This window comes from Manacus vitellinus, unplaced genomic scaffold, assembly GCF_001715985.3.
Source record: "Manacus vitellinus isolate BGI_N305 unplaced genomic scaffold, ASM171598v3 scaffold_40_pilon, whole genome shotgun sequence".
Classification (NCBI taxonomy): Eukaryota; Metazoa; Chordata; class Aves; order Passeriformes; family Pipridae; genus Manacus; species Manacus vitellinus.
In genome coordinates this window covers 2591708-2619374 of record NW_021940541.1, presented here as the reverse complement: position 1 = coordinate 2619374, position 27667 = coordinate 2591708, and the positions used below count along the sequence as shown (strand labels likewise).

General features: G+C 41.3%; 2 protein-coding genes across 3 annotated transcripts in view; one reads left to right on the top strand and one right to left on the bottom strand.

The window, feature by feature from the left end:
- Positions 1 to 27667, top strand: part of DOCK1 (dedicator of cytokinesis 1) — a 276152-nt gene that overhangs the window by 76170 nt on the left and 172315 nt on the right. For both annotated transcript variants that reach the window (XM_029962000.1, XM_025895744.2), the window contains exons 25-27: positions 109 to 215; positions 6029 to 6156; positions 7660 to 7755. In XM_029962000.1, coding sequence (XP_029817860.1) covers positions 109 to 215; positions 6029 to 6156; positions 7660 to 7755 — 331 coding nt within the window. The remainder of the gene's footprint in view (positions 1 to 108; positions 216 to 6028; positions 6157 to 7659; positions 7756 to 27667) is intronic.
- INSYN2A (inhibitory synaptic factor 2A) overlaps positions 14068 to 27667 on the bottom strand; it is a 40715-nt gene continuing 27115 nt past the window's right edge. Inside the window, 2 exon segments of the mRNA XM_018078450.2 lie at positions 14068 to 15431; positions 24823 to 24894. Coding sequence (XP_017933939.2) covers positions 15248 to 15431; positions 24823 to 24894 — 256 coding nt within the window. The 3' untranslated portion in view covers positions 14068 to 15247.

Here is a 27667-nt window from a genome sequence, read left to right as displayed (position 1 = left end):
TGTTTGTTCAAAAGCATGAAGTTGTGTATCTTGTCCTTTACTGCTGGATGTTTTTTATGTATTTTTGGAGAGAGTTGAATGTGTTTTTCCTTCTCCCTGCGTGTGCAGCAAGCTCTTCACTGAGTTCATCCTGAACGTCCCCATGAGCCGACTGACCATCCAGAAGCTCTACTGCCTGATTGAGATTGTCCACAGCGACCTCTTCACACAGCACGGTGAGTGGGGCCCCTGTCACCACCAATTTGTGGCTTTGTTCAGTGTCCCCAGACCTCTGCTCGTGCTGCTTTGTCCTTCCTGCCATCACAGTGGGGGCTGGAACACGTTAAGGGTGTTCCATTAGAAGGACAGGAGTTAAAATCGTGGAATCCCAGAATGGTTTGGGTTGGAAGGACCTTAAAGCCCATCCAGTTCCACCCCCTGCCATGGGCAGGGACACCTTCTACTGGAGCAAGTTGCTCCAAGCCCCATCCAGCCTGAACATGAGGAAATGCCAATTGACACTGCAGGTTACAGATCATAAAAGAACTGAGAGCAAAAACTTGGAATTTGTTATTTTAAAAGGGCACTAAATAACCATGTCCTTGGCCTTTGTTGTAGCTTTAACTGCCGTGGGTTTCATCAAAACTATTAATTCAGCTTTTGTACTCAGTGAAGTTCTGTGGAGGAAATGGAGGTTTTTGATGTGCTTTCTGTCTGAAGCATCATGTTCTCCCTTGAAGCTGTTCCCTGGCTGAAGTAAAACAACACATAAACCTTTCAGAGTGTGCTGTTCATCCGTGTTTTATTATTTTCTCCATCCATGCTTTGTTATTTTCTGCTTTTCGATTAGTGGCCCAGTGAAAGATAAGTTCAAGCACTTGTCCTGCAGATTTCCTCATTTAGGGTGAAACCTTTTATTCTTTTTTCTACCCGAGTGCAGATACCTAACCAAGTGTTTGTGTGCTGTTAAGGGGAGTTAATGAGGGAGCAAATGGGCAATGGTTCAGTGAGAAAGGAAATTTGAAGGGATGCTTTGATGAGAAAAGCTGGGGACCATGTGATGTAAAATGCTGATAAACTTTTCTGATTCCAATTGGAAGAAATATTCTTGGTGATTTAGCTTTGTACTGGGCTTATACCAGACTGAGTGGTGATGAGGTAAGAATGAAGCTGAAAACCAGAGTCTGCCAATTGTGTCACCACATACTTGTTGCTTGAGAGTATAGAAATTTGGCAGAAACAGCAGGTCCAAACTTGATCTTCACTTCTGAGATCTTTTGAAATTATTCAACCCATAAATGGGGCTGGATTTGCAGGAATAAAGCAGAGGAATGCAGATGGGTTTGCTGCTCTCAGAGCCTGGGTAAAATGGCACTGGTGTTTCCAAGATCACATTAATGTTTGCTCTTGCAGATCTGCACGTCAGTGTTATTCCTTTGATTCGTTAATTCTCAGCTCTCTCTCTCTCTGTGTAGTAATTTTCCTTTCTCCTGGCTGTTCTTAGCTTGTGGTGATTTTGGGAGCAGAAATCAGCAATAAAAGGTATCATTCTTTACTGTCTTGGGTAGGAGAAAATTGAGATAACTGAGATAAACCAAGAAATTATGACTATAAAACACACTCCTAAGAAAGGCACATCATGCATTTACCACACTAATCTCTGACTTCCCTTATTCAACCAGTTTAATTTTGAGGTGGAAGGAGAAGTTGTGTGTGGCTGCTTTGTGTTTTTAACCTGACTCACACTCAGCTGTTGAGGGTGCAGTGAATGGTGTAGTCCAACATTATTGAGCTCCTGAGAAATTTAAATGAATCTGTTTTAATAGGAAGGTGATGAATCTGAACTCAGGCCAGGTTTGCTGACAGAGCAGAGCTGTTTAATGGCTATGAGATCTTGTCAGGAGGCTTCTGACAGGGGTTTTCCTGTCACTGCCTGTTAAAAACTTCTTAAATCTGGTGTGCTTCATTTGGGTTGTGATGGGGATTCCAGGCACATCTATTAACCCAAACCATTCTGGGATTCCATGATTCTCGTGGATGTATGGGGGTTTTTTTTGTGTGTCAATAAACAAATTATTTTCTTAAAAGCTTCTCTTGCCACCAGTATGGAATCAGACTGGTTTGGGTTGGAAGGACCTTAAAGCCCATCTCATTCCATCCCCTGCCATGGGCAGGGACACCTTCCACTAGCCCAGGTTGCTCCAAGCCCCGTCCAACCTGGCCTTGGACACTTCCAGGGATGGGGCAGCCACAGCTTCTCTGGGCAACCTGTGCCAGGGCCTCACCACCCTCACAGGGAAGGATTTCTTCCCAATATCCCATCTATCCCTGCCCTCTGGCAGTGGGAAGCCATTCCCCCTTGTCCTGTCCCTCCATCCCTTGTCCAAAGTCCCTTTCCAGCTCTCTTGGAGCCCCTTTAGGCCCTGGAAGGAGCTCTCAGGTCTTCCTGGATCCTTCTCTTCTCCAAGTGAACCCCCCCAGCTGTCCCAGCCTTTCCTCATAGCAGAGTGGCTCCAGCCCTCTGATCTTCTCATGGTAATTCATCATCATGGTCCTTCTCTCCAGAGCTCGTGTCTGCAGAGCCGGTTGTGCTGGGCACCTTTCATAAACACTAAAATTCACTTGAAAATAAATTAACCCCCTTAGCCACAGCCCTTTTTAAATTTATCTTCTTTCCCTTGCTCTGTGGGTTGAGTTCATGACTGAAATGCAGTTGACTCCCTCTCCTCCTTCCCATTGATTCAGGAATTTCAAACTGATAGGGAATATTTCCATATAAGTAGTCAACTAATCCTGTATCCTGTTGCAGAAATGAGATTTTCTTTTCTAAAAGCAATATGCTCTACAGGATTGTGGAATTGATGGAGGGCTGGTGAACGCTCAGAAAATTTCATCAGTGTATTTCTGGTGGAGAAAAATACTCAAATTCTGTACTTTGAGAGGTCAGAGGAGACTTATTTGTGTCCCCGGAGGAATTAAAATCCAAAAATATATGAATTTGTGAAGCTTGGAGGATTTGGGGGTGAGAGGGGTGGGTGTGTGAAACAGTTTGCTAAAGGATCAGGCTTGAAGGATGTTGAGTGATGGATGATTCAGTGTGAAATCTGAGGAGTTTGGGACCTTGGATGACAATGGACTATGATGCTGTGGTTTGTGTATCTTTAAAAAAAAAAGATGTAAAATACAGTTTTAAAATTTATGTATCTATATATATAAACATAAATATGAATATGTAGTAGTTATATAAAACAATTACATGTTTCCATATAGAAGTAAATACATGTATAGATAGGTGATATTTATCCCTACCACAATTAATAACATATAAAATAACAATATAAGTGAGTGTGGAACAGTTTTATAATAACCTAATGCATGCTTTCAGTTCTACACATGTAAGTGCTCATGGTTGGGAGCTAAATCAAATGTCTTATCCTTGCAAACATCAAGATTTTGGATTATGTAAATAGTGATTTGTCTGATTTGTTTTGTCCCATAGAGTTGTTTGGATTCTCTGCTGCTTTGTTTTCCAAATGACTTCCAGCTGATTACCAAGTGAGCTGTGGAGCTGCTGTTGTCTGAAAAAGAAAATCTAGGGATTTCTCCATGAGGAAATTTAGTCTATTAAATAGTGGTAGGCAGCAGATAGCACTTATAAGAGTTCTTATTGTTTAATTATGACCAAAATTACATCTCTGTTTCCATGCTGTGTAGTGGAAATGAAGTTACTGAGCACTGGTTTAATTTCTTTGGCCACTAAATGAACCATAAAATAAAGAAATGCATTTGTCAGTGTCCTCCAAAAGAGATGCTTTTCAATTGACACAAATTTATTGCGTGTATTTACCTTCAGCACAGTTCCTGTGTCACTGCTTCAGTGAAGTCTTTGCTTGGGTGCTCCTATGTTGATAATTCCTCCTGAGCATCCTTTTTATGAAGATTAATATTTGATTCCCACTGCCCATTTCCCTGACATTAATCACCATGGGTTGGACTCGTGCAGTGGAACAGATATGGAATTATTGTTGTCTGTAATCGCTGTGCATCACACTCGGAGCTGCCTTGGGAGCAGGAGAAGGATGTTCTGGACTATACATTTATCAAGGTTGCCCATTAATCAGGGCTGCAAGAGGGTTGTGACAGGCAGGCTGATACCTGCCTTTCCTCCTCTGGACTTCCAAATAATCAACATACAGTTGATCAACTCAGTGTTGTATAGAACATTTTATAGCAAAGATGCACTGAAAATCTCGTGTCCCCCTAGGGGCTATTTCCATAGCACTGGATTGGTTCAAAAATCAGAGCATCATGGAATTGTTTGGGTTGGAAGGAACCTTAAAGACCCTCCAGTTCCACCTCCTTCCACTATCCCAGGTTGTTCCAAGCCCTGTCCAACTTGGCCTTGAACACTTCCAGGGATGGGGCAGCCACAGCTTCTCTGGGCAACCTTATTCCTTACCTGCCCAGATGCTGAGTATCATGAAATTACCTTTTGATTTTAGGCCTGGCTTTCCCATTGGCAGTATTTATTCCTTTTTCCCTACTTCATAGTAAGCTCTATATCAGTGTTTTCTCCTTACAATAAAAGTTCCACTGGTAATTTGAGTGCCACGTAATCTTCAGAAAGGTTTCACAGATTTGGTGCTTGCAAGGTCCTCTGGCTGTTGATTTTGTTGGTTTGTGGCTTTGTTTGTTTGTCCTTAAAAAGGATTTCATAGAATCATAGAATTGGTTAGGTTGGAAAAGACCTTTAGGATCATAAAGTCCAACTGTCAGCCAGCCTCACCACCATGTTCACTGCTAACCATGTCCCCAAGTGCCACATCCACAGGGCTTTTAAATCCCTCCAGAGATGGGCACTCCACCCCTACCCTAGGCAGCTCTGCCAGGATTGGACAACCCTTTCCAGGAAGGAATTTTCCCTAATATCCAACCTGAACCTCCCATGGCCCAACTTGAGGCCATTTCTTTTTGTCCTGTCCCTTATTCCCTGGCAGCAGAGCCTGAACCCCCCCCAGCTCCCCCTTCCTGTCAGGGAGTTGCAAAGAGTGAGAAGGTCCCCCCTGAGCCCCCTTTTCTCCAGGCTGAGCCCCCCCAGCTCCCTCAGCTGCTCCTCCTCAGACTTGGATCTTTCTCTCAAGTGCCCAGCACACCCTGACACTTGGTTTTCTTCCCCTGTTTTATAACCAGCAGGTGCTCCCAGGTGGATGCTGAGGAAGGCAGAGGTGGGAACTGAGGAGCCTTGTCAAGTCCACCCAAGGGAACTGATTGTTTGTGTGGGTTGTGTAACTCCAGACAAAGTACTGTGACAAATCAATTAGTGTTCCCTTTCTCAGAAATTCAATCTGAATCCCTTCCCCATTGATCAGGGCTGACTCCAGACAGTCCAGCTCAGAGGTGACACAGCTGCAGCTCTGCCTTCTTCATGCTGCAGATATTAAATTAATCTTTGCCCTCTCTACCAGTGGGGCTTAGCAGGGACATGAAACACTCTCAAACCTCTAATTAGGGGCCTTTTAGGTTACTAAAGATTGATTCACCTCTCGGGTTTGCAAAGGCATGTTCTGTGCAACAGGACATGGAGGTTCATCCTCTTCCCTTCCCCTCCCCTACTCTGTGGAGTTTTGCTTAATCTGCTCCTTTTGTTTTTCCATGGCAGTCCAAGACTAAGGGAACAGCTTAGACTGAGGTTTTACAATGCAGAGGTACCAGGTTGAGATCACTGAAGCAGGCCATTCCTTGGGTTGACATTTATCTGGGTAATTAGTAATTAATTTAGACCTGGTGATTCCTGGTATGTCAGAATCTGAGTACATGAGCAAGGAAGGGGATATTTTGTGGATAGGAGTGAGTGGTCAAAGTCTGGAGGAATTCAGAGGCAGAAGTTTCTAAGGTGAAGTGAGGTTTTGGTTGAAAAGCAGGTGGCTGGAAATCTGGAATTTACCTTCTTTTTCCTGATTTTTGTGTCTTACATAAGCACTGAAGGACGTTTAGGCAGCTCTCTGGAGTTACAGAAAGCTGTGTATGTAACCTCCTGTTTTGTTTGCAGACTGCAGGGAAATCTTGCTGCCAACCATGACAGACCAACTCAAGTATCACTTGGAAAGACAAGAAGATTTGGAGGCTTGTTGCCAGTTGCTGAGTAACATCCTGGAAGTGCTGTACAAGAAAGACGTGGTGAGTATTGCACAGTTCTGTGATGATCAGCACTTCAGTGATCTCAGTAAGATGAATTGAGCAGGTAACTCCTCATGACTTGGATTTTATTTTTATATTTTAAATATAACCCCCCTCAAACAGTCTCTTCTAGCTCTTTTATGTATCCAGGGATGAGGATGTGCAGTGTGACGCCTCACACAACACATCCAATACAGCACTGACTGTTTCTGAGGCACATCCAGTACAGCTTTTCTGGTTAGACAGTGAGTAAATAGGTATTTTTAGGAGTTCAACCTTCCCCTTACATGGTGTGTGGCCTCTGCCAGGTGGAAAATATTTTGTTTTGGTGTTTTGTTTTTGTATTCCCCCATGAGCATTTTGGGAAATGTGCTTTGAGATGTATTGTTCCTGACAAGGTACACAGACATGCAGCATGTGTAAAAGTCCCTTTTTTTTGCATAATAGTCCCTTTTTTTGCCTTCTCTTGACTTCAGCTAACATACAAATATCAGTGCTTTGCTGGAGAGCTGCAGGGATTTGATGCTCTCTTAAAATTTGGGCTGCTTCTGCTGCCTGAGCCTTCATTCCTGTGTGGAATCATACACTAATTCAGTTGGAAAGGACCTCAGGGGTCAGCCACTCACATCATATCTGGCATCTTATTTAACTGTGGTTTTTGGGATTGCTCTGATTTTGTTGCTTTTTTAAAAGTAGCTCTGTGTGACTGCTTCAGAGAGGGGGTTGTTTTACAAAGGAATTTGGTTTTGGCAGCTTGGCTGCTCCTGTCATTCTTTGTTGGCTGCATTTCTCTCCATGGTGGGACCTCACCTACAGCTCCACCATCTCCCAGGCTGTTCCTGGCTCCAGGACCAGCACCTGTGTATATTTGTACTGGTGAGGGATCAGTCTTCAAATACATTTTTCATATATAAAATAAAAGATGGGAGCAAAGCTCATCTGTTTCTTTCTCCTTGATGTGTTTTTGACTTTGAGTTTTGCCCATCATTCTGCACAGGGTTTCTGGGCTTGTCCTTAATACCTGGTTGCAGTAAATATTTCATTTTCAGCTCTTTCAAAAATAGTGGTGGATTGCTCCTAATACAGAAATACTAATTTGAAACAACTGACTGAAATGGGCAGTTCCTTAAGGAAAGTTTTGCTTTGCTTTTCTCTTTTAATTGAGCTGTTGCAGAACAGCCCCCTCCCGATTTGGTAATGCCTGGGGGGTTTTGATATTGGAAAAAGGACTTGGGTAAAAGAAAATTAATAGGTAACTTAATGTCATAGGCTTTGCTGTATTTCCAGGGACTTGCTTTTCATTGAAATTGTACCAGTACATGTTAATTTATCAGTTACATGTGTTAATAAAATAGACTTTGTTGAAGTGGGAGACTTAATTTTCTGCTTTTGATCAACAGCAAGTGATGTTTTGATTAATTTTCACAGGACAGGTGGATTTAAAGTTCAGTTGTGTTGGTGTCTGTTGTATGTAGTTACCACTAATTTATTCTCTTTCCTTAGGGGCCAACCCAGAGACATGTCCAGATAATCATGGAGAACCTACTGAGGACGGTGAACAGAACAGTTATTTCCATGGGACGTGATTCCGAGCTCATTGTAAGTGTCTCCTGATGGAAACTTAAATACCTCTGTCACATCTTTGGGAACCTGCCTGTAATAGGATTTAAATCCCAGCTGACCCAAAGCAATCAAAACCTCCTGTAACTGTCTGTGTGCTTGGGAAGCTGGAAAACACTCTCTGCTCATTTTGCCGGGGTTGACACGGGGAGAAAAAAAGACTTGAAAAGTATCTGTGGGCAGGTGATGAGCCAGATCTGAGATATCTGTGTTCACCAAGATGATGGATGGTTGGTAATTAGTCAGCTGAGAAGGGTGGAAATGAGAGACTTGGCTGTTTGTTTACTGCATTACAAGCACTTACTTGCCTTTTTTGACTGAGATAATTAAGCTGACAGTATTCAGATTATTAAAGAATAGAGCCCTGAATTATGATGTTCTGAATACCTGCAGGAAGGACTGATACCAGTCACATTGTTGTCTTACCACTGTGACTTTAAAGCCTGACACTTGAATTTTTCAACTGTTCATTAATTAATATTGGTCTAAATAATGAATAGGATAGTGAGGCCTATTGATATCTAAAATAGGGGCAGATCTGAGTGTGGGTTTGGGAGTGTCACTGTGTGTTTTGGGGGGTGTCATTGTGTATTTCCCTTTATCTTGTATTCTTTCTTTGGTGTCTGCATCTGGCAAGTGATTCATGTAGGAAACTGGTCCAAGTGGCCCAGATCTGTGATCTGTCTGAGCCCTTGTCCCTCTGTTCTGCACCAGTTTGGTCTGGTTTGGTTCAATACCCTGATTTTTTTCTTAAAAGGAGTTCATTGTTAGTCAAATCTGAGTCCTTTAGCAACTTTTTTGATCTGCCCTTTGTCTTCCAATTCAAATTCTCTGTGTAATTGCACACAGTGATATGTGACTTTTTAGAAGGCTCTGTGTCCTCAGCACCTCTTACTTACCTACTGCTGCCTCTCTGCTTGGCACATGGTGGTGCTTGTGTTGGCAAAGATGCTGCAATTCAATTTTGTTCGTCATCCACCGACTTATTTTTGGTCTTCCACTTTTATCCCTTTAGTTTCCAACAACAGTTTTTGTTTTAAGGAAGAGATAGTGGGTCAGCAGATCCATTGCTGGAACAAGAAATCATAGAATCCTAGAATGGTTTGGGTTGGAAGGGATCTTATAACTCATCTCATTCCACCCCCTGCCATGGGCAGGGACATCTTCCACTAGCCCAGGTTGCTCCAAGCCCTGTCCAACCTGGCCTTGGACACTTCCAGGGATTAAGAATCCAAAACCTCTCTGGGCAAATGGTTCCAAGTAGATCATTCTTACAGAATATTCCAGTGCTGGGATTCAGTAACAGCGAAAGGAAGTCGAAAGACGTGTATGTTATTTTAACTTCTTCAGCTTCAGTTAGAATGTGAATTAATTATTGTTTTGATGAACATGATTCAAATGGCATTCAAAAATGTTAATTATGCCTTTTACAGTTATCACATTAGATCCGAAAACTTCTGTTTGTGTTTTAATTAAGTACATTTGTATTAAAAATATCCCTGGTGCTCATGAGCACAGCCTGGAATCCCTCCATCTGCAGGCTCTGTAATTAGTTAATGAGGACTAACAGGAAGGGTACTTTCAATGAGTACTTACTCCTAACTACTCCTAACTTAAAATTCAGCCTGTTGCTGAAAGGAGGCCACTGTGAGTAGCCAGTAACAACTTATTTTTGTGGTGTCAGCAAAGCAGGGAGAGCAAAATGTATAATGATCATAATTAGGAAGCATAACCTGACTTCCCTTGGATCAGATTTGGGTTGAAATGATGCACTGACTTTTCTTTTTTTACTTTTACCTGGAACTTATAGTAGAGAATTAACCATCCAGGAAGAGTAAGAGGAAGGAATTCTAAAAGTAAAGGATCTTAGAGGCAAAGTACAAGTAATGATAACTTTTTGAAAAGAAGTAAAATACAGGACATAACAATTTGTTTATTCTATGAATTTAATTGTATTGGTGTCCTAAAGCTGCATGTTTTCTCCTTGGAAACATCCTCAGTGATACCATCTTTATCCCAAACCTGATGTTGCATAATCCAGTTTATGAGCAGTGGAGGAATGTCAAGAATTTAAGTGCTCAAGTGAAAATGTTTGCTGACAGGAGTTGCCTTTTTTAGAGTGTTGAACTGGAAGATTCTCCAACAGTTTCCTTTGACCTTGCACATTTGGTTTTTGGAATCCTTAAATGTAAGTTCCTACACAAAATAAGCTGGTTTTTTCATATACCTTCAAAAGAGAATTACCTTGAAATAATATAGACCAGCTGCAAGAAGAACTAGATATCAAATAAAACAGAGTATAATTGATAGTTTGAAATCTGATTTGACCATAATTTTGGTAGCAAGAGAATTTTTAGTCCTCATTGCTTTAGATTCTTTTTTTTTTCCCTGTGGAAGCCTCAGTGGTGGTTTTTACTTGATCTGTTTGCTGAGCAGAAGGTTCTGTGTTGTTTTATATTTATTATGTATGTATTTATTATATTATTGGTGGAGGGAGGAGCAGGATGCAGGCTGTGGGTGCTGAGCTGTCTCCTGCAAGGTTGCTGCTCCAAGCTGCCTGTTTGAGGTTAATTTTGCTCCTGCCTCGAGCTGCTCCTGGCACAGTGAGAAGTCACCTTGAACAAAATCATGTCTTTCTTGCTGAAGGACATGTTGCCTGAAGAAAAAGTAAATTGAGCCAAGATCCTTGAGCCTCTGGAAGGATGATTTTAAACTCTCCCTTTCCTTACCTTTTCTGAAGAATGTTGGGTTCCAATTCTTCAGCGTGAGGCAACAATTGTCCTCCTTCAATAAATCAGGGCTAACCGGCCATGATGGGTCCAAAGGGAATCCTCCTCGTGCTCAGCAGCTTGGAATGTGCTTCATTGACAAAGCCAAGAAAACCAAGGTAGTTCCTGAACAATTTAATTTTAAAAAGGAAATTTCCTGGTCTAGTGAAAGGTGTCCCATGGCAGGGCGTTGGAACGAGATGGTCTTTGGAGGTCTCTTCCAACCCAGAACACTTGTGATTCTGTGATCCTGTGATGTCCAGGTGGGGTTTTTGGATTCCTCTGTGTAATTTTTGGAAGATACTTTTAGTTGGCAGATCTATGCAGTGATCATAGTGAATAGAGTCTTGAATCCTTTGTATGATGGAACAAATCAAATTCCATTTTGATACAGAAAAAAATGTAGCTTGTAGATGAAAGAGCAAAGAGGGCTGAGAGAGGTTGTGGACTCCCCATCCTTGGAAGTGTCCAAGGCCAGGTTGGAGCAACCTGGGCTAGTGGAAGGTGTCCCTGCCCATGGCAGAGGGTGGGACTGGATGATCTTTAAGGTCCCTCCCAACCCAAACCATTCCATGGTTCTGTGATTCAATTCCCCAGAGCAAGCTGGGATTTTAACTCCCAACAGTCTGTCCTGAAGAACAGGCTCTGAACACGTCTGTGGGGAACAAAGTCAGTGTGAAAACCTGCTGAGATCAGGGCAAAAAATCCTATTTTGGATATTCTTGGGATGTGTGACTAGGAAGCAGTGGACAGGAGAGGCCTTGATGGCTTTGCTGATGGGTGGAGTGTTTCCCTTGTCGCTTCTTTCCCCACTCTGCGCTTGAGGACAAGGATGTGGTGAAACCAGGGCAGAAATGATGCAGAAGTCATCAGCAAATAAAGAAAGGGATTTGTGGTGAGATGCAGAAGCCATCTGAGGTCCATGTGCAGGAGATGTAGAGGTGGCCCTTGGTGCTAGAGAAGCTCTGTGGGATGCAGGTGACACGGGTCACAGGGAGGAGGGGCTGGAGGCAGGAGTAAAGTAGAGAGTGTGGCTCTGATGGGGAACAACTTAAGGACAAATAATCAGTCAATCCAGGCAGTGGTGGATTATCCATCTCTTGGCACCTTCCAGGCTGGAGGCCTTTCTGAAAGGCAGTGAAATACAAGAACAAATCTGTATAAAATATGAATTATTGAGAGTCACAGGAGAGTTCTGAGGCTACAGTTATTTAGGAGTTGAAGCTGTTTGTAAATTATCTTTCTGTGCCTTAAAATCTGTCTAGTTCAGGGTTAATGGATTCCAAAATGTTGATGACAGCTCCATTTTCTTCACTGGAATTCTTCAATGTGAAAATACTTTGTTTTATTGAATCACATGTTTTTTCTTCTCTTTCAAAATCATTTGAAATTACATCCTGCAAACTAAATTTCACAGCAGGTGAAGGGGGATTTTTTTTGTGTTGTCAAACCATCACCATGCAGTGATGGATAGGGACATTTATGGGAAGAAGCTGCATCCTCCTCATCAAATGGCCAGCAAATTTGTAGCTCTCCCCTTATTTTAGTGAACTACAGATGTATTTTGTGGTTGCTGAAATATGACAATTTTTCATGCCGTTCCTTTCGTTCTCTCGGATTGTGTTGGTGGATTTTCAGTGGCAATCCAGTTAAATTCCAGACATATAATGTGTGCTGCTACCCAGATCCTAAAGAACTGGGATAATCTAACAGCAGATTGGAAAGTCCGTGAAAAATGACCCTATTTGATTTGAAAAAGTAATTAACCTTTAAAACATCAAGTGAGATTAAAGGCAGGGATGGTGGTTTTGCATCTCAGGCAAGAAAAAGCAAACACTCTGTACCCACAGTAGGATTTTCCAGTTTTAATCATGATTTTTTTCAGTTTATCCTGATTTTTTTTAAACTATTTTTTTACAGTGATTTTTAGTCTTTAAGAAACCAAGGGCTACTCACAGGGATGGTGTTTCCTCAGAGTTCTAAACCAAAGGATGGAACTGTTGCTTCGTGGAAATTACGGACTCAAATCGCAAGGGATATAAAATCACTGCAGTATTTATTGGCTAAAAAGTATTTTGAAGCAGGAAATGGGAGAAGTGCAGATAGAAAATCAGTGTATGAAGTGCAGGGGACTGTCAGTGAATGCAGCAAAACCACACTGAAAGTAAAAACACATTTTCCTCAGAGATCTTCTAGAGGAGGGTGAAAGCAGCCTGGTCAGTCACATTTAACTAAAAGCTCTAAAGAATTAGGGTTGGGTTTGTTTGTTTTTTTTTTTTTTCTCTTGGTGTCTATCTAACCTGAGCCTGAGTGATTCTAAAGGCAATACAATATGATACATTTTACACACTTGCAAAAACATTTTATTACAAATTACATGGGAGGGTAGGAGAGGACACGAGATGCCGGGTGGGAAGCCAGACTCGATGGATGTTTGCTTTTCCCAGTTTTTAAAAAAATGTAAAAAATTAAAAATTTGCAACTTCTTTAAGAAAATAGCCTGGACATGGACAGAACACGCCATGAGAACGTTCCCTTTCAGCTCTTTGTTTCACCAGTCTGTCATTCCCTCTCTTGTTTTCCGGGATTCCAGAAGCTCTGGATGAGTCAATAACCACACGGAAACAGGTTTGGTGTCACACACAAACAGCTTCATGGGCAAAGCTACTGAGGTGGTGACACTACAAGGATTTTGGAACTGATTGCCACGGAGAGATGGTTTAATTTCTTTAAAAAACCCAACACTAGGCATGTGAGCACGGAAGAGTTCATGAATTATTAACATTATTTTAAAATAATACTGGATACTGCTGTGTGTTCCTTGTTCTGTCTATATTTGAGATTTCTTTCACCTTAGGGAAAACAAAATAGTATTTTTTAGTTTGGAAATATTCTGAACCATGTCAGGTGGGCTGTCATGTAAACAGTTCTATATTTTTAATTAAAAACAATATAAAATACATGAAACACATTTTTTTTTCCATGTGAAACAATGGCACTTCCTTCCTGGTACACAGGATCACCTTCCTAATCCTTCAGCTTCCACCAAAAGATTCCAGGATACTTGTTTCTGTGCAAGAACTCGTAGCCCTCTTGAAGTTTTACTGCAAAGGTGCCTTTATTCCATGAAAACAGACTGAAATTAATTTTGGGCTGGCCATGGACATCGCCTGTATTCCCAATTTAACTTCCTTTTCTTGCTCTTTTGGGGGGAAAAACAACCCAGTTATTTGCCTCCATTTTCCTTGTAGTAATGGATTGGCTGCTGAGCTAAGAGGAAAAAATAGTGTCAAGGAAAACCCTTCCAGCACTTTTAGTGTGTGCAAACTAAAGATCACATTTCTTCCACCTGAAGACTGAGGAATTGGTACCTTAAAGCTGCTGCAGGTGATGCGATTTCAAACCCCAGTTTGTCACATGACACTCAAGTTATCTGAAATCCTTAAAAAATCCCCCAGAACAAAAGACAGCAAGATTCCCACTCGCTGGTCCCTTCTAACATGAGGAATTTTTCCACCCATGGTCATTTTAGATGCAAGTTTAATGACAGTAACAAACACTTAAAGGAAAATGCTGCAGTTTATAAGTCAGAGCAAAATTTAAAGTGCCATTTAAAAAAAGGAAAACCAAAATAATATTAGGAAAAAAAAAACTGCTTCACATCTCTCCCCTAAGTGTGTATCAATTAGCAAGTACAATTAATAGATCGAAATATAAATTATAATAAGTTGGGAAACCCATCTGAGAAGCTTAGTAAATAAACAGCATTTAAAATTCCAGCTCCTTTCCAAGCAGGTTTCGTCACGTGCTGCAGGCTAGAAATTTCCTGGTGCCTTCTGCAATAGTGGAGAGGTTTTCCAAAGACTGTTACAAAAAATACTAAATTATGGCAAATGCCAACAATCCAGATTATGATTGTTCTGTTTGTAGGGTTGGGTTTGGTTTCCTGTGCCAGAATGTGTCGTTTAGACCTTTTGGGTACCAAAAGTGACATCAAGATTGTCCTGTAGCCTTGACCCTGTGAGCTTGGTGTGGTTAAAGGCCTGTCCTGATTTTGGGAAGTTTCTGGAGATGAGCAACCAACTGGTTGTTCTGGTGATGAGGACACAGCTAAATCAGAGATGGTGTGGGAATGTGAGAGCTTGGTTGGAGCCTACGTCGCGTGAAAGCAGGAACACACAGTCAGGGCTCGGGGACGTCATGGCCTCGGGCCACGGGAAAAATTGTGCTTTGTCCAGGATTTCTGTGCTGAAAACTGCACTCCCCAATCAACATGGATCTGTAAAACTGACACCACTGCAAACATAAGGCTTGCTTGTTTTTTGTTTTTCCCACCTACCCCCCAGAAGGCTTTAAAACAAGGTGATGTTTCGGAGCGGACGGGAGGAGCCTACGGTTTAACAGGTTAGAACGTGATGCTTTCAGATCTGAGGAGGGGGAAATAGTTTTGCTTTCCATCTCTGTCCAAATTTCCATTCAGGTTTTACATCCCACATTGGCAAACTGCAAATAAAAGTGGGCAAGGTGTTCCCTGGCCCCTTGCTCCGGTGAGTCCAAAGGTACAAAGGCCTTTTTGGTACATACGGTGAGAACTGGACACTGCCGTTGGCCAGGAACCCTCCTTGATCCACCACGAGCCTGTCAGAGATGATGGATAGAACTCCAAATATTTTTCAAAGAAGGCCTTGAACTCCACACTTGGGTTAAAGGAACCAGAGTTTCCATCTTCCATGCTTTTTTGATTCAGTTTTGGATTTTTGCTTGGGAGTAGAGGAGTAGCTCTCCTGAGAATAAGGCAAAGGTGCAACCTGAGTTTCCTCAATGGGATGAAGTTTTCTCAAAACTGGCTGTAGTTTGTCTTCTTGCTGTTTAAAATCCAATTCCACGCTAGAAATGAGAAGGAACAAAGCAATCAGTTATTAATTGTGTTGATAAAAGTATTTCAATTAACCCAGCATCCAAGTGTTTAATTTAGAAATTGGAGTAAAAAATAAATGTTTAAGAGAAGGGTCAAAAAAAGGACATTGTGCAAAAGAAAAGTGAGAATGAGATTGTTCAGCTTTTCCTGCGGGTTAGGAGGGCCTTGAGGATTATGGGAGGAATAATTCCTCCTGTGGAGGAATGATCTTTGAGGGCTTCCAGGCTTGACTTTCCCTCCTGTCTGGGTGCCCTGGGAGCAGCCAGCCAGGCACTGCATCCTTGTGCTTTTGGAAAAGCTGACAGGTTGGCCATAAGCAATTGGGCAGTTTCTTTACCTGACATATTTCTTGCCAGTTTTACCCTGAAAAAGATTAATTTCAGTAAATTAAACCAAATATCACCAAGCTACTGTCATATATATAGAGTCATATACATGTGTGGGAGAATAAATAAATAAATTAAAAAGCAATTCTCTTGCAGAGCAACCTTGCATTTAAAAAATAGGCTGAAGCTCTAAAATCTCCCTCCTGAATTCTAAACACTGTGTTGGCTACAAAATCCTGCCAGCAATTAAGAACCATAATCAAGATGAAATTATAATCCCCATTCCACCAGGATACTACAGAGGGCTTTGAGTTAACCTTATAAATCAAAAGAAACATGTTATAAAATTCAGGAAAAATCCTGTCTGATGATAGAAATGGAATTTGGACCCCTTAGAAATATCCTGGAACTTGATGGTTTTGGTTGGTTGGTGCAGCAGCCTCTGGCCACGTTCTGCACTGAGGCTTTTCCCATCTTGTGCATCACATTACAGAATATTTTGGGCTGGAAGGGACCTTTAAAAGTCCTCTAGTCCAACCCCATTGCAGGAGGGCCCTGGATATCAGAGGATGGATTGAAAAGGGTGAAATTAAGGGAATTTAGACACTAGGGTTCATTTATTTCCTCCCTACCTTTTGCTGGATATTTTAAATGTAGCAGTTTGTGGCTGTTGGGCACTTGAGAGGTTCCCTGTCCACCTCCACAGCTGAGGGGTCCTTGGCTTTGCACTGGCTGCCTTCATCATTAATGGGAAATTGTTGTTCCTGGACTTAAATTCACTTTGAATTAGTATTAAATGTGTTTTCTGAGCTATTTCTGCCCTTCCTTGCTGGGCACAAACCACTGGAGAGGTGAGATCTGCTTCCCCAGGCCTTGTGCTCCCAGTGGAGCTCGTCCAAAAAGAGATTTTAAAAGATTTGTTACTACTACCCCTGTCTGGCCTAAAGAGTAAGGATCTAGTACAGAACACTTAAAGCCATTTCAGAGGAAATCCATGGGATGTTGGTGCACAACCTTTGTAAACTGAATATCTGCTGACTTAGGCAGGGCTTATTTTCCGCTTAGGGTGGAGGAGAAGGAATCAAAGATGCTGGGAGAAGGATAAGGACAATTTTGTGCTTGGTTTTATTAAGACCTGATGAGTCTGTCTGGAAGGACTTCCAGGGAAGCCAAAGAAAAGGATGCTGGAAGAGTGTGAGGGCTTTTTGCATCTGGCTGTGCCTAGTTTAGTGTTTGGTTGGTTTTGCATCAGCCTGTGCCTAGTTTGGTGCCTGGTTTAACTGTTCATCCCTAGCAAAAGTGTCAGCATTTTAGTGATGTGGAGTTATTTGGATAAACCTTGTAACAGCAGAGAAGAGAGATACATTATGTAAGAGTTCAAATATAAAAAGTATTTTGCCCAGCGTTATGTTTTTAGTGACTAAAAAGCCATTTGAAATCAAAGAGGATAATTAAAAAATTCCCAGCTCTGTGCTGGAAGCGGAGAATCTTGACTTTGCAGGAGGCAGCTGTTGGGCATCGTGTTCCTGCAGAAGCACATTCTGACCCTACTGATTAATATCCCTCCTTGCTGATGAAAGAACAGTGTTGTCTTCACTGATAACACATTCCTGTGTGCACTTTAGCTGGCAAAAAGCAGATTTTAGAGAAGTGCAGCATTAATTCAGTGGGGAGATGGGAAGATCCCAGCACAAAAATGCTGTTGGTGACACAGCAAGGAAATCTCAGAAGGAAGGAGATGCTCTTCTAAGAACTCTCTAAATCTCATTTAAAGGGCAGCATTTGGCTGGTTTGTTTCTCAGGATAAATTTTTTGGGGAAAAAAAAAGGCCTTTTCAGCTCTGGCATTGCCAGAGTTCATTTTGACTTCTTTCAAGAGTTATTCTTGCAGGGGAGCTCTTAAGAGCTGCTGGAAATTGCTGCGAGAGAGAAATTGTTATAAAAACCCTTCGCTGAACAGAGTAACTTTTTACATAACCAATTTCTATTAAAGACAGACCTCAAGAGAAAAAAAGCATCTTAGTTCCAGACCATCTGACAAACCCCATGTTATTGCCATTTTCAGCTCAGGCTTTCAGCCTTTCACATCCAAATGAAATATTTTGCTTCTGAAGGGTATAAAGAGGCTGCATGAAAAACATCCGTTTTATTTCAGCATTTGGAAGTGTAAATTTTGCAGAATAATTGATTGGTGTCTCTCAAGATCGGTTTATCCAGCTTTAGAGGTGTTTTAATGGACCAGTTCCCTTCAGGCAAATAATCCGTGTGCTTGCAAACTTAGGTTTCAGTTTATACCTGTTTATGCTGCAATAACAAGACAGTTCTTTACTTTTCTTCTTATTATTTAATTTTTCTTAAAATTTCTTTAAAAATTAAAGAACTACTTATTCTTTAATTTTTTAAAGTATCCTTCTAAATTAGCTATAGCTCACTTTATTTTTACTCTTGATATCAAACATTAATCGCCATCAGTCATCATTCTCAGAATTCCAGACTGGTTTGGTGAATCCCAGACTGGTTTGGCTTGGAAGGGACCTTTAGGATCATCTCATTCCATGGACAGGGACACCTTCCACTATCCCAGGTTACTCTGAGCCCTGTCCAACCTTGAACACTTGAGCACTTACATGGATTAAATTCAGCAAGAATTCCATATTTGTAGGAATTATGGATAGTTTTGTTATAGAGCTGAAGATCTTTCCAGGTCTTTCACTCCTAAATTTGATTTTGTCACCTGTCACAGCTCTGACATCCTGTTTTGCTCAGTGCTATTTCTGTCCCTCAGTATCTATAGGTGTCCTCCCTCCAAATGACCTTTTCCTGAAATATCCTCTGTGCCATGTGCCTCTTTTCACTTTCAAACTTGGGTTTTGTCCCATAAGCCTCCCTGTAATAACTCCATTAACTTAATTATCCAGGACTCCGTGTTCTCCTGCTGTTACACACGGAGGTGAGAATTATTTGCTTCAGAAGCATTTTTTCCTAGATAATGTAATAATATTTTTCAAAAACCTGACAATTGTGAAGAAGCCCGACAGAAACAAGAGATAAATCCATTATATAATGCCAGCAGTACAAACCTTGGCCTCACACACCTGAGCAGGACATCCTAAAGCTTCTCTTAATTACACTATTGTTATATTTGGAACACTGGGTCAGGGTTTTTCCACGTTCTATGCCTGTCTCAAATTCTTCCTCCAGTGCAGAGCGATGAGCTGGTTTTGTGAACAACTATAAACAGGAAAATTCTCTCTCTGATAAATACTTTGGTTTTCTGTGTCTTCTCCCCACAATAACTCTGTACTTACACGGTTTACAGCCAGAACTTTACATTTTAGGGCAGGTGCCTGTATATTGGTATTTCCATCAAAGTCTTTCCTATGAAAAGTTGGCCAAGTAAAACCAAATAACAGCTCTTCGAGAATTTAATTTTGATGTGCTCATTAAACACCAGCAAGAACTTTGTAATTAAGATGTCTGTAATCCCTTCACAGTAAGAATGGTTTGGGTTGGGAGGGATCTTAAAAGATCATCCAGTTCACCCCCTGCCATCGGCAGGGACACCTTCCACTAGCCCAGGTTGTTCCAAGCCCCTCCAACCTGGCCTTGGACACTTCCAGGGATCCAGGAGCAGCCACAGCTTCTCTGGGCAACCTGGGCCAGGGCCTCACCACCCTCACACCCAACAATTCCTTCCCAATATCCCATCTATCCCTGCCCTCTGGCAGTGGGAAGCCATTCCCCCTTGTCCTGTCCCTCCATCCCTTGTCCAAAATCCCTCTCCAGCTCTTCTGTCAGGGACCTGAGGAATTGATGTGGACTTTCTGGCTTTGGCTTTGTTTTTTTAACTATTTTGAGAACTTAGTTAATTTATTTTTTGCATGCAGGCAGCAGTGAACCTTTGCTAATTTAGTTCCTTTATGAGGGATTGAAAGCAGAGTTTGAGGAGTGATAACCATTGGGATTAAGCATATGGACTGTGGGAGGGGATCAAGCAATAGGCTCAGAGGTAGGAATGGGTTTTCTTATTATCTAGCACAGTCACACATTATTGCCATGGATCCTTTTAAGACTGTGAGATGCTGATGATCTGTTGGGTACTGCAGGATTGCTGAATCAGAGGGATTCAGATTCAGGGTTAGGTTGCCGAGGGTTTGATCAGGGAATCATAGAATCCCATAATGGTTTCTGTTGGAAGGGACCTTACAGCCCATCAAGTTCCCCCCCCTGCCATGGGCAGGGACACCTCCTACTAGCCCAGGTTGCTCCAAGCCCCGTCCAACCTGGCCTTGGACACTTCCAGGGATCCAGGGGCAGCCACAGCTTCTCTGGGCAACCTGTGCCAGGGCCTCACTGCCCTCACAGGGAAGGATTTCTCTAAACCTGCTCTGTTAGTTTGAAGCCATCCCCCTTGTCCTGTCACTCCAGACCCTTGTAAATAGTCTTTCTCCTTCTTTCCTGAGGGCTCCTTCAGGTCCTGGAAGGTCACAGTCAGGTCGCCCCAAAGCTTCTCTTCTCCAGGCTGATCAATCCCAGCTCTCTCAGCCTTTCCTCCCAGCAGAGCTGCTCCAGCCCTCTCATCATCGTGGTGCTTCCTCTGGACTCTCTCCAGCAGCTCCATGTCCTTCCTCCTCTTGTCTGTTGTCACCTCCAAGGCTGGAGCCTGCGAAGGCTCCAGACAGCCCTTCCCTCTGCTCTCATTTCAGGTGACACCCCTTCAGTTCACCTTTTTATCCTGCAGTTTCCAATGCTAAGCCCAAATCCTCCAAGCATTTATAGAGCAGCTGAACCCTTTGAATTTAGGTCGAATAGGTGAAGCAGGAATTAAAGAATTTCATCCTGTCTCTTCCTGGGTCACGTTAATTGGATGACATGGCATTAGTTCGTGCCACATCTTGGAAAAACAGGATCCAGATAAGCACTAATCACTTGGAAATTACCTTAATGTACTTTCCAGCACATTAAATTTCCTATTGCAACCCAAAAATCCCCAAAGCCTGGGATCCAAAGCCCTGCCAGCATTAACAAGCCACCAAGATCCATTTTTCCCACTAAGTATCTTACAGTCTAGAGATGAGATGAGAACATATAAATTAATTAATGTGGGTAGGAAATAAAAAGGTGATGAAAATGACTATTCTAATCATTTAATCACCTGATTTTATTAGACTGTTGCAATTTTAGGGATTGATGCCTTATGTTCACTTTGTATGGCTATATTTATTAATTTTAATAATTAGTAAATTAAATATCTAACCTTTACATGTGGGCTCTTTGCTAACTTTTAGCTTTATCCCTCTATTGTAACACATTTCTCTTGCAGATTTTATAGTGAATTGCATTTAATAGATTCTAAGGATACATTTTCTGTTGAATAATGTGATTCCACCTTAGATTAATATCAAATAAAAATACAGCAGCATAAATCAAAATTTCAAAGGAGTAAAAAGCAGCCAGAGTAATGGTTGGTACCACTTGGAGTGATTCCTCCCCTGCAAAGAACAATAGTGCAGAGTTGAATTCTTGTTCTCCATAGGCAGAAATTGGTTGGGATTTGATCTCCTAAAAGTTTCCTTCCAGAAGCCAAGGTAGCCTTGTAAAAGCTACTGAGTATTCCTGACCTTTCCCAGTAAAGGGAAATCCAGCAGGAATCCTCCAAGGTGCTCCTTCACAGAAGTAATTCCTGCTAAAGGCCTAAGAATATTGCACAAAATATTACAAAGAAGCCCCCTTTTCTCCTCTAGATTTCTGCTCAGGGATTAAAATTCACCCAGGCTGGGAAATTAAACAGGAGCAGAAAGGACAGTTCCAGGAAAAGATAATTACAGAATAAACCAGGCTGTGGAGATTTGAGTCCACGTGGGGTTTTGGGTGTTTCAGATTGATACACGGACTGCATAATAATGCAATTTCTTCTTAATAGCAAGATTTTGCTTCATTTCAGTATTTAAGTTGACTTTATCCTGGAAATATATACCCTGATAAAACTTATTTTAAAAATGTCAGTGGTGAATCAAAATTAGTTTGTAAAGTAGAGATGTGGACATTTGTGTTGTGTTTGTAGAGGATGATTTTGAAACTGTTCTGTGACCTTGGGTCATGAGATATTGATACTGATGGGGAAAATGATAAAGTGGTTGGTTGTTTATACCATTTCATCACATTTTTGGGCCCTATTTTAAATACAGTCTGGAAATGACTATAAAGACACGATGCTGAATAATTTTAGTGACAGTTTTAAGTCTGTGGCTCATCTGATGCAGTGGAAGAAAATGTCAGTGACTCCTATGTCTGGAGCTCCAAGTTCCTGAACATATTGCAGAAATAAGCAGAGTTTTGAGGAAAATAGAGTATCTAAATGTGGATGCTTTTCTTTTCTTCCTGATTTCTAAAACAGTTTCAGGCTTTGGTACCTTTTCTTTTTAATACTGTTTAATATTTGATTGTCAGTTTCCTACTTTTTTAAGAAAAATGAGAAAATTTTACTTTTTTTTTCCTTTAATACTAAGAAATATGTATTCTTTTCAATATAAAGAGAGAACAATGTAAAAGTAGATTTGTAATCTTAGCAAAAGTTTAAATTTAACATGCAAAATAACTATTGCCAAAAGGAATTTTTACTAACAGTATTGATGGTTTTGATGCTAAAAACCCTATAAAGTACAACAGGGTTTTTTTTGTTGCCTTCTACACTGTCTCTGACTTCTGTGCTACATTATATTAATACTCTGAAAATTCATCTTGAGTGGGAAGAATTGAATTCCATGGATTTCCACCTTCTCACCTGTGCTATACCTGGCACTGCAGGATGCAGTTGGGTAACCTAATCCTTCCTCTAAGATGCTGTTTCACTGCAGTTTAAAAATATAGATTTGAAACAGCTCTAATTTTTATTTTTTTTTAATGTTAGAGCATTCAAAATTGAACCATATTTAAGCAACCTACACAGTCAATTACGGCAAACTGAAGGTTTTCTCTTTAAATTATTGATTTGTGCAATCAAGGCTTTGGTTATATTTTTATTTAAGTCTTTCCTATGTATTAATTGGGCAAAAGAGCTCAAGACTGAGGACCTCCTGGTGTGACAGGGATGTTTCCTCCGGGTTTTACTGCCCCTTGAACAGGTTAAGCTGAGCTTTAATTTTTGGTCCTGAGAGGTGTTTTTGCCTTGAAGAGAAATCAGGTAACTGTGTGCAGTGTTTGACATGTGAACCCTTGGCAGAGGTGCATGTGGATTTAATTAACATCCTCACTAATGAACTGCTGCACTCTGAGATGTCAGGGAGTAGCTGATTTGTGGAGGAGCAGAAGTTCCTACAAGACAATCTGTCTCAGTGCTGGTTTTATCAGTGAATTCCTGTTTTATCCCTTCTGGCTGCTTATCTTGTCTCAGTAATTCACTTTTCTCGTGGTTCCCTGGTTTGCAGTGTCTCTGCTTTTAGGGTTTTTTGCCTGCAGCACTTGTTCTCCTAAACTGGCAAAAAGCTGAGCTGTTTTGTGCTAAAACCTGCCCTGCAAACATGGCTTTAGGCAAATGTCCACTCCAAAGGCAGTTGGGGTGGGAATGGAGAGCTGGCCCTGCCTGTTCCACCATCTCCCATTAGGGAAACGCTTCAAATCTGCTTTTCTGGAGTCATTTCATTTGCAGGGAGCAAAGGAACCTTCGGGTTTTATTCTTTAACTTGAAATCCACTGCGTAGAAGTCAAGATTTGAAAAAAAAAAATCTAATTGGATTTTGTTTCGCTAATGAAACAAGAATAATTCCCTGATGGATTTGTGCTGGGTTGTACCTCCAGGCTGCCCTGAGCCAGAAATTGCTCAGGAAAAGGGAGGCATGGGAGGCTTTGCTTATTTATATGCCTCTAAACATGACTTTAAAGGAGGAATAAAGAAATTAATTGGTTCCTGCCCCTGCACAGAACTCTGTTGTGGTTGGGAAGATGGAGCTGAGGGTTTCCATCCTTTTTTCCCCCTCACTTCTGTGCAGGGAGGAGACAATCCCTAAATAAATACCTTCAGCTCTTCTATCTGAACCAGACTGAGTAGAGAACTAAGGAATGAGGGGGGAAATCCTACACTTTTCAGTCCTGGGCAACATTTGTACTTTCATTTCAGTTTGTACCTCCATGGAATTGTCACGTTTGCACATTTTCATTTGTGCTGTGGTGCCTGATTTTGTGACACACTCTGAGACATGTTTGTTTTCCTCCTTCCTGCAACGCAGGAAAACATTCAGTTGGTTTTTTAAGGCTCTAATGGAGAAGGACAATTAAGTTGTCAGTATGAGACACATCATCAGACTCAAGATGGCCTCGTGTCATGTTATTCCTTCACTGTGATACAAGGACGTGCCAAAAAAAGGCCTGGGTAGGAGTGTCAGTGTCTAACAGTCATGGAATCCCAGAGTGGTTTGGGTTGGAAGGGACCTTAAAGACCATCTCATTCCACCCCCTGCCATGGGCAGGGACACCTTCCACTAGCCCAGGTTGCTCCAAATCCAACCTGGCCTTGGACACTTCCAGGGATGGGGCAGCCACAGCTTCTCTGGTAAACCTGTGCCAGGGCCTCCCCACCCTCACAGCAAGAATTCCTTCCCAATATCCCATCTAACCCTGATTTTATTGCTAAAACTCTCTGGATTTAACCCGTATCTGGTTCTCTTTGTTGTACATTCCCTCTCTCCAAATGATTTCCCAAGTCCAGTTGTTACTGCTATAAAAAGAAATTTGGTGTACAGAAGTGTACAAAAGTAAATTTGGAGTTGACTTGTTGGTCAGAAAATCCTAAATATCCCAAAATCTTGAAGCTCCCACCTTGCAGCCCCTCACATCCCAGAGCTCCAGCAGCACTGACCACGAACATCTATTTCTGATCTGAAAATTTGGACTTACACTTGAATTTTATTAATAAGGCAAAGTTAAATTTACGTTGTGTTGATTCGAAAAATCAAGGCCAACCACCGAGCCTTCATTAGTGACTAAATCATGGCTTTCACTCAGGAAAAAATGGGAATATTAATATTTTTTGAACCTACCTGTAGATAATACATGCACTGTTCCTGCACGTGTCGCAGTTCGCCGTGTCCTGACCAGTCCGATACGAAAGCCTGGAAAGACAGAACATGAAATCATTAAAACCTGATTTCTTTTAACATATGTTTTGTTTTCTATGATTTTTTTTTTCATAAAAATCAGAACTTCAATCAGAACTTTTTTAAATTTTAATATTGAATACCAAAATCAAGCCATTTAGGAAACCAGGACCACAATCAGCATATTCAGCTTCCATGAAGAAATTAATTTTTTTGGAGGTGGATTAATATTTTCTCCACTTTCACACTGAGCAAACTTAGCATGGAGCAATAAATTAAATGCATTATATTAGGAGGAATGTATAGGATATAATACTGCAAAATAGGATATATTTAGAAATTTTGTACCTCTCAGTGAAGTCTGTTTTAGGGATGTTTGTGTCTTAAAAGGAAGAAAATGCCTTTTCAGTAACATTTCCTGTACTCATCCAGCCTGCAACTGTGCTTTGTTGTGCTCTGGTTTGAAGTCTCTTACAGCAGTGACTCCTCATTTACCTGTAATTGTCTCTGATTTGGTCAGTTTTAATTAAAAATGGGTTTTTAAGGTATGCAGCTGCTTTTTTTCTACACATTAAAATAAATAAATTAAAAAGAACACAGTTACCTGTCAACATGAATGTCGTGGCGAGTTTAAAATGAAAATTCTTAAGTCAGTATTTATGCATAAGTACTTTGATATTTCTCTGTAAATCACAAATTTAGACTCTTTCAAAGTTATTTTCAGTTTGTTAAATACAAACAGGTATCTGCAAAGTTTCTCCATGGTTGTTTTTAGATGAAGTGGGAAAATAACTCATGTGGGGAACTTTGAAGATGTGGAAGGTAGATCCAGTCAGGATTACTTCAGGGAATGCTGCTGAAGGTTCTACCCTGAAGCCCAGGACCTTCCTCACCCAAATTATTCGATTGACCTCAAATAATTCAGTGTTGCTTTGTTAACAGGGGCATCTCTGCCCCTTCCCTGCCCATGCAGGGGCAGAGCACCTGCTCCTCTGCTTCCTTGCCAAGGTACACTAATGAACAATCCAGCAGTAGGAAAAAAATGGCCTTATTTTTTTACATGACAAAATACCCAGCCTATATAACATCAAGTGTTAATGGGAAATTACACCCAAACTGTTTGATGTGCTTGGCCCTAAGATGAGAAATCAGCATTTCTGAAATGCTGCAGGCTGGTTGTTTAGCTTAGAAAATGATCAGCTGGTGCTGACAATGTCAATTTTCTTAAATATTTTAAAGGTTTGAAGATGTGAATATGGGTAGTTGGAAGTTGTGTTGAAGCCAAGTGCTCTGGGGCTCTGGGTACAGCTCTTGGCACACTGGTGGACGGACAGAAGTTCACAACAGGGTAAATCTACTTCTTTTAAGACTTCTTTCCTTCTAAAAGCCAAAGGCAACGTAGAGTTCTTGGTGTTCTAGATGATTATTTGGCCTCAAAAGTTGCTTTTTATTTGGAGGAACATGCTCAGATTACCTAAATTTTAACATGACACCAAAGGCAAACCATAGTATCATGGAATGGTTTGAGTTGGAATGGACCACAAAGATCATGTAGTTCCATCCCCTGCCATGGGCAGGGACACCTTTCACTGTCTCAAGTTGCTCCAAGCCCCATCCAACCTGGCCTTGGACACTTCCAGGGATGGGGCAGCCACAGCTTCTCTGGGCAACCTGTGCCAGGGCCTCACCACCCTCACAGCCAAAAATTCCTTCCCCATATCCCGTCTGACCCTGTCCTCTTTTGGCTGAGCAAAAGAACTACAAAGCAAAATGTATTCTGTGCTATTTCTGATGGGGGAAAAAAATAGCACTAGTTTATATTTGCTTGTACTTACTATGCTCTCTCAGAGCAGAAGCAAGACCTGTTTTTCATTTCCCCTTTTAAAAATCTTTCAGAAGTCGACATTCAAATGTCACTACTGTTAAACTTAGACTTGTAAAATGTTGGTTTTTTTTTCCCAAGCTATTGATCAGATACTAAAAGCTCTTACTAAAGATACAACATTTAAAGTCTACAGATGAGTCGGTGAAGGTCTTTATTTACTGAGGATATAAAGAATAGTCAATAGTTGCCCTCAGAGGAACGTGCATGACTCTGTGAGGGCCTCTTTATAGGTAAAGCCATAAACATATTGTGGTAGGTGCCACATTCTTTTGTCTTTTTGTTTAAAATTGGTTTCCAGTTGGGACATTTTCATTCATCTCTGTAAGCCTGCAAACAACCATTCAAATCAGTAATTATCTGGCTTGTAGATTAACAACCTCCTCCTGTGCCAGTCTCTCCTCCTTCCACACAGGTTTGTGCTGATCATGTTCAGCCTCTGCTCTGCTGCTTGAGAAATCATTTAATAGTAAGAGGTTTTCAATAAAATCTTCCAAGTTATAGAATCACAGACTATTTGAGTTTAAAGGGACCTGACAGCCCATGCAGTTCCACCCCCTGCCATGGGCAGGGACACCTTCCACTAGCCCAGGTTGCTCCAAGCCCAGTCCAACCTGGCCTTCCCAATATCCCATCTAACCCTGATTTTACTGCTAAAACTCTCTTTTCTCCCCTCATCAGGGTGTTTGAGACCCGCGGTGGTCACTGTAGGACTGAGAACAGAGGAGAAGGTTTTGCCATAAGCAAAGGGGGTGGAAGAAGATGGATTTTAAGGCCTCTTGCAGCTTAAACCAATCTGTGATTCTATTATATGATGATCTTTAAATGCACAATAATTCCAGATTTTCATATACTTAAAAACATATTTGCTCGTATAAGGCAGCCTCGTTAAGCTGATGAAAATGG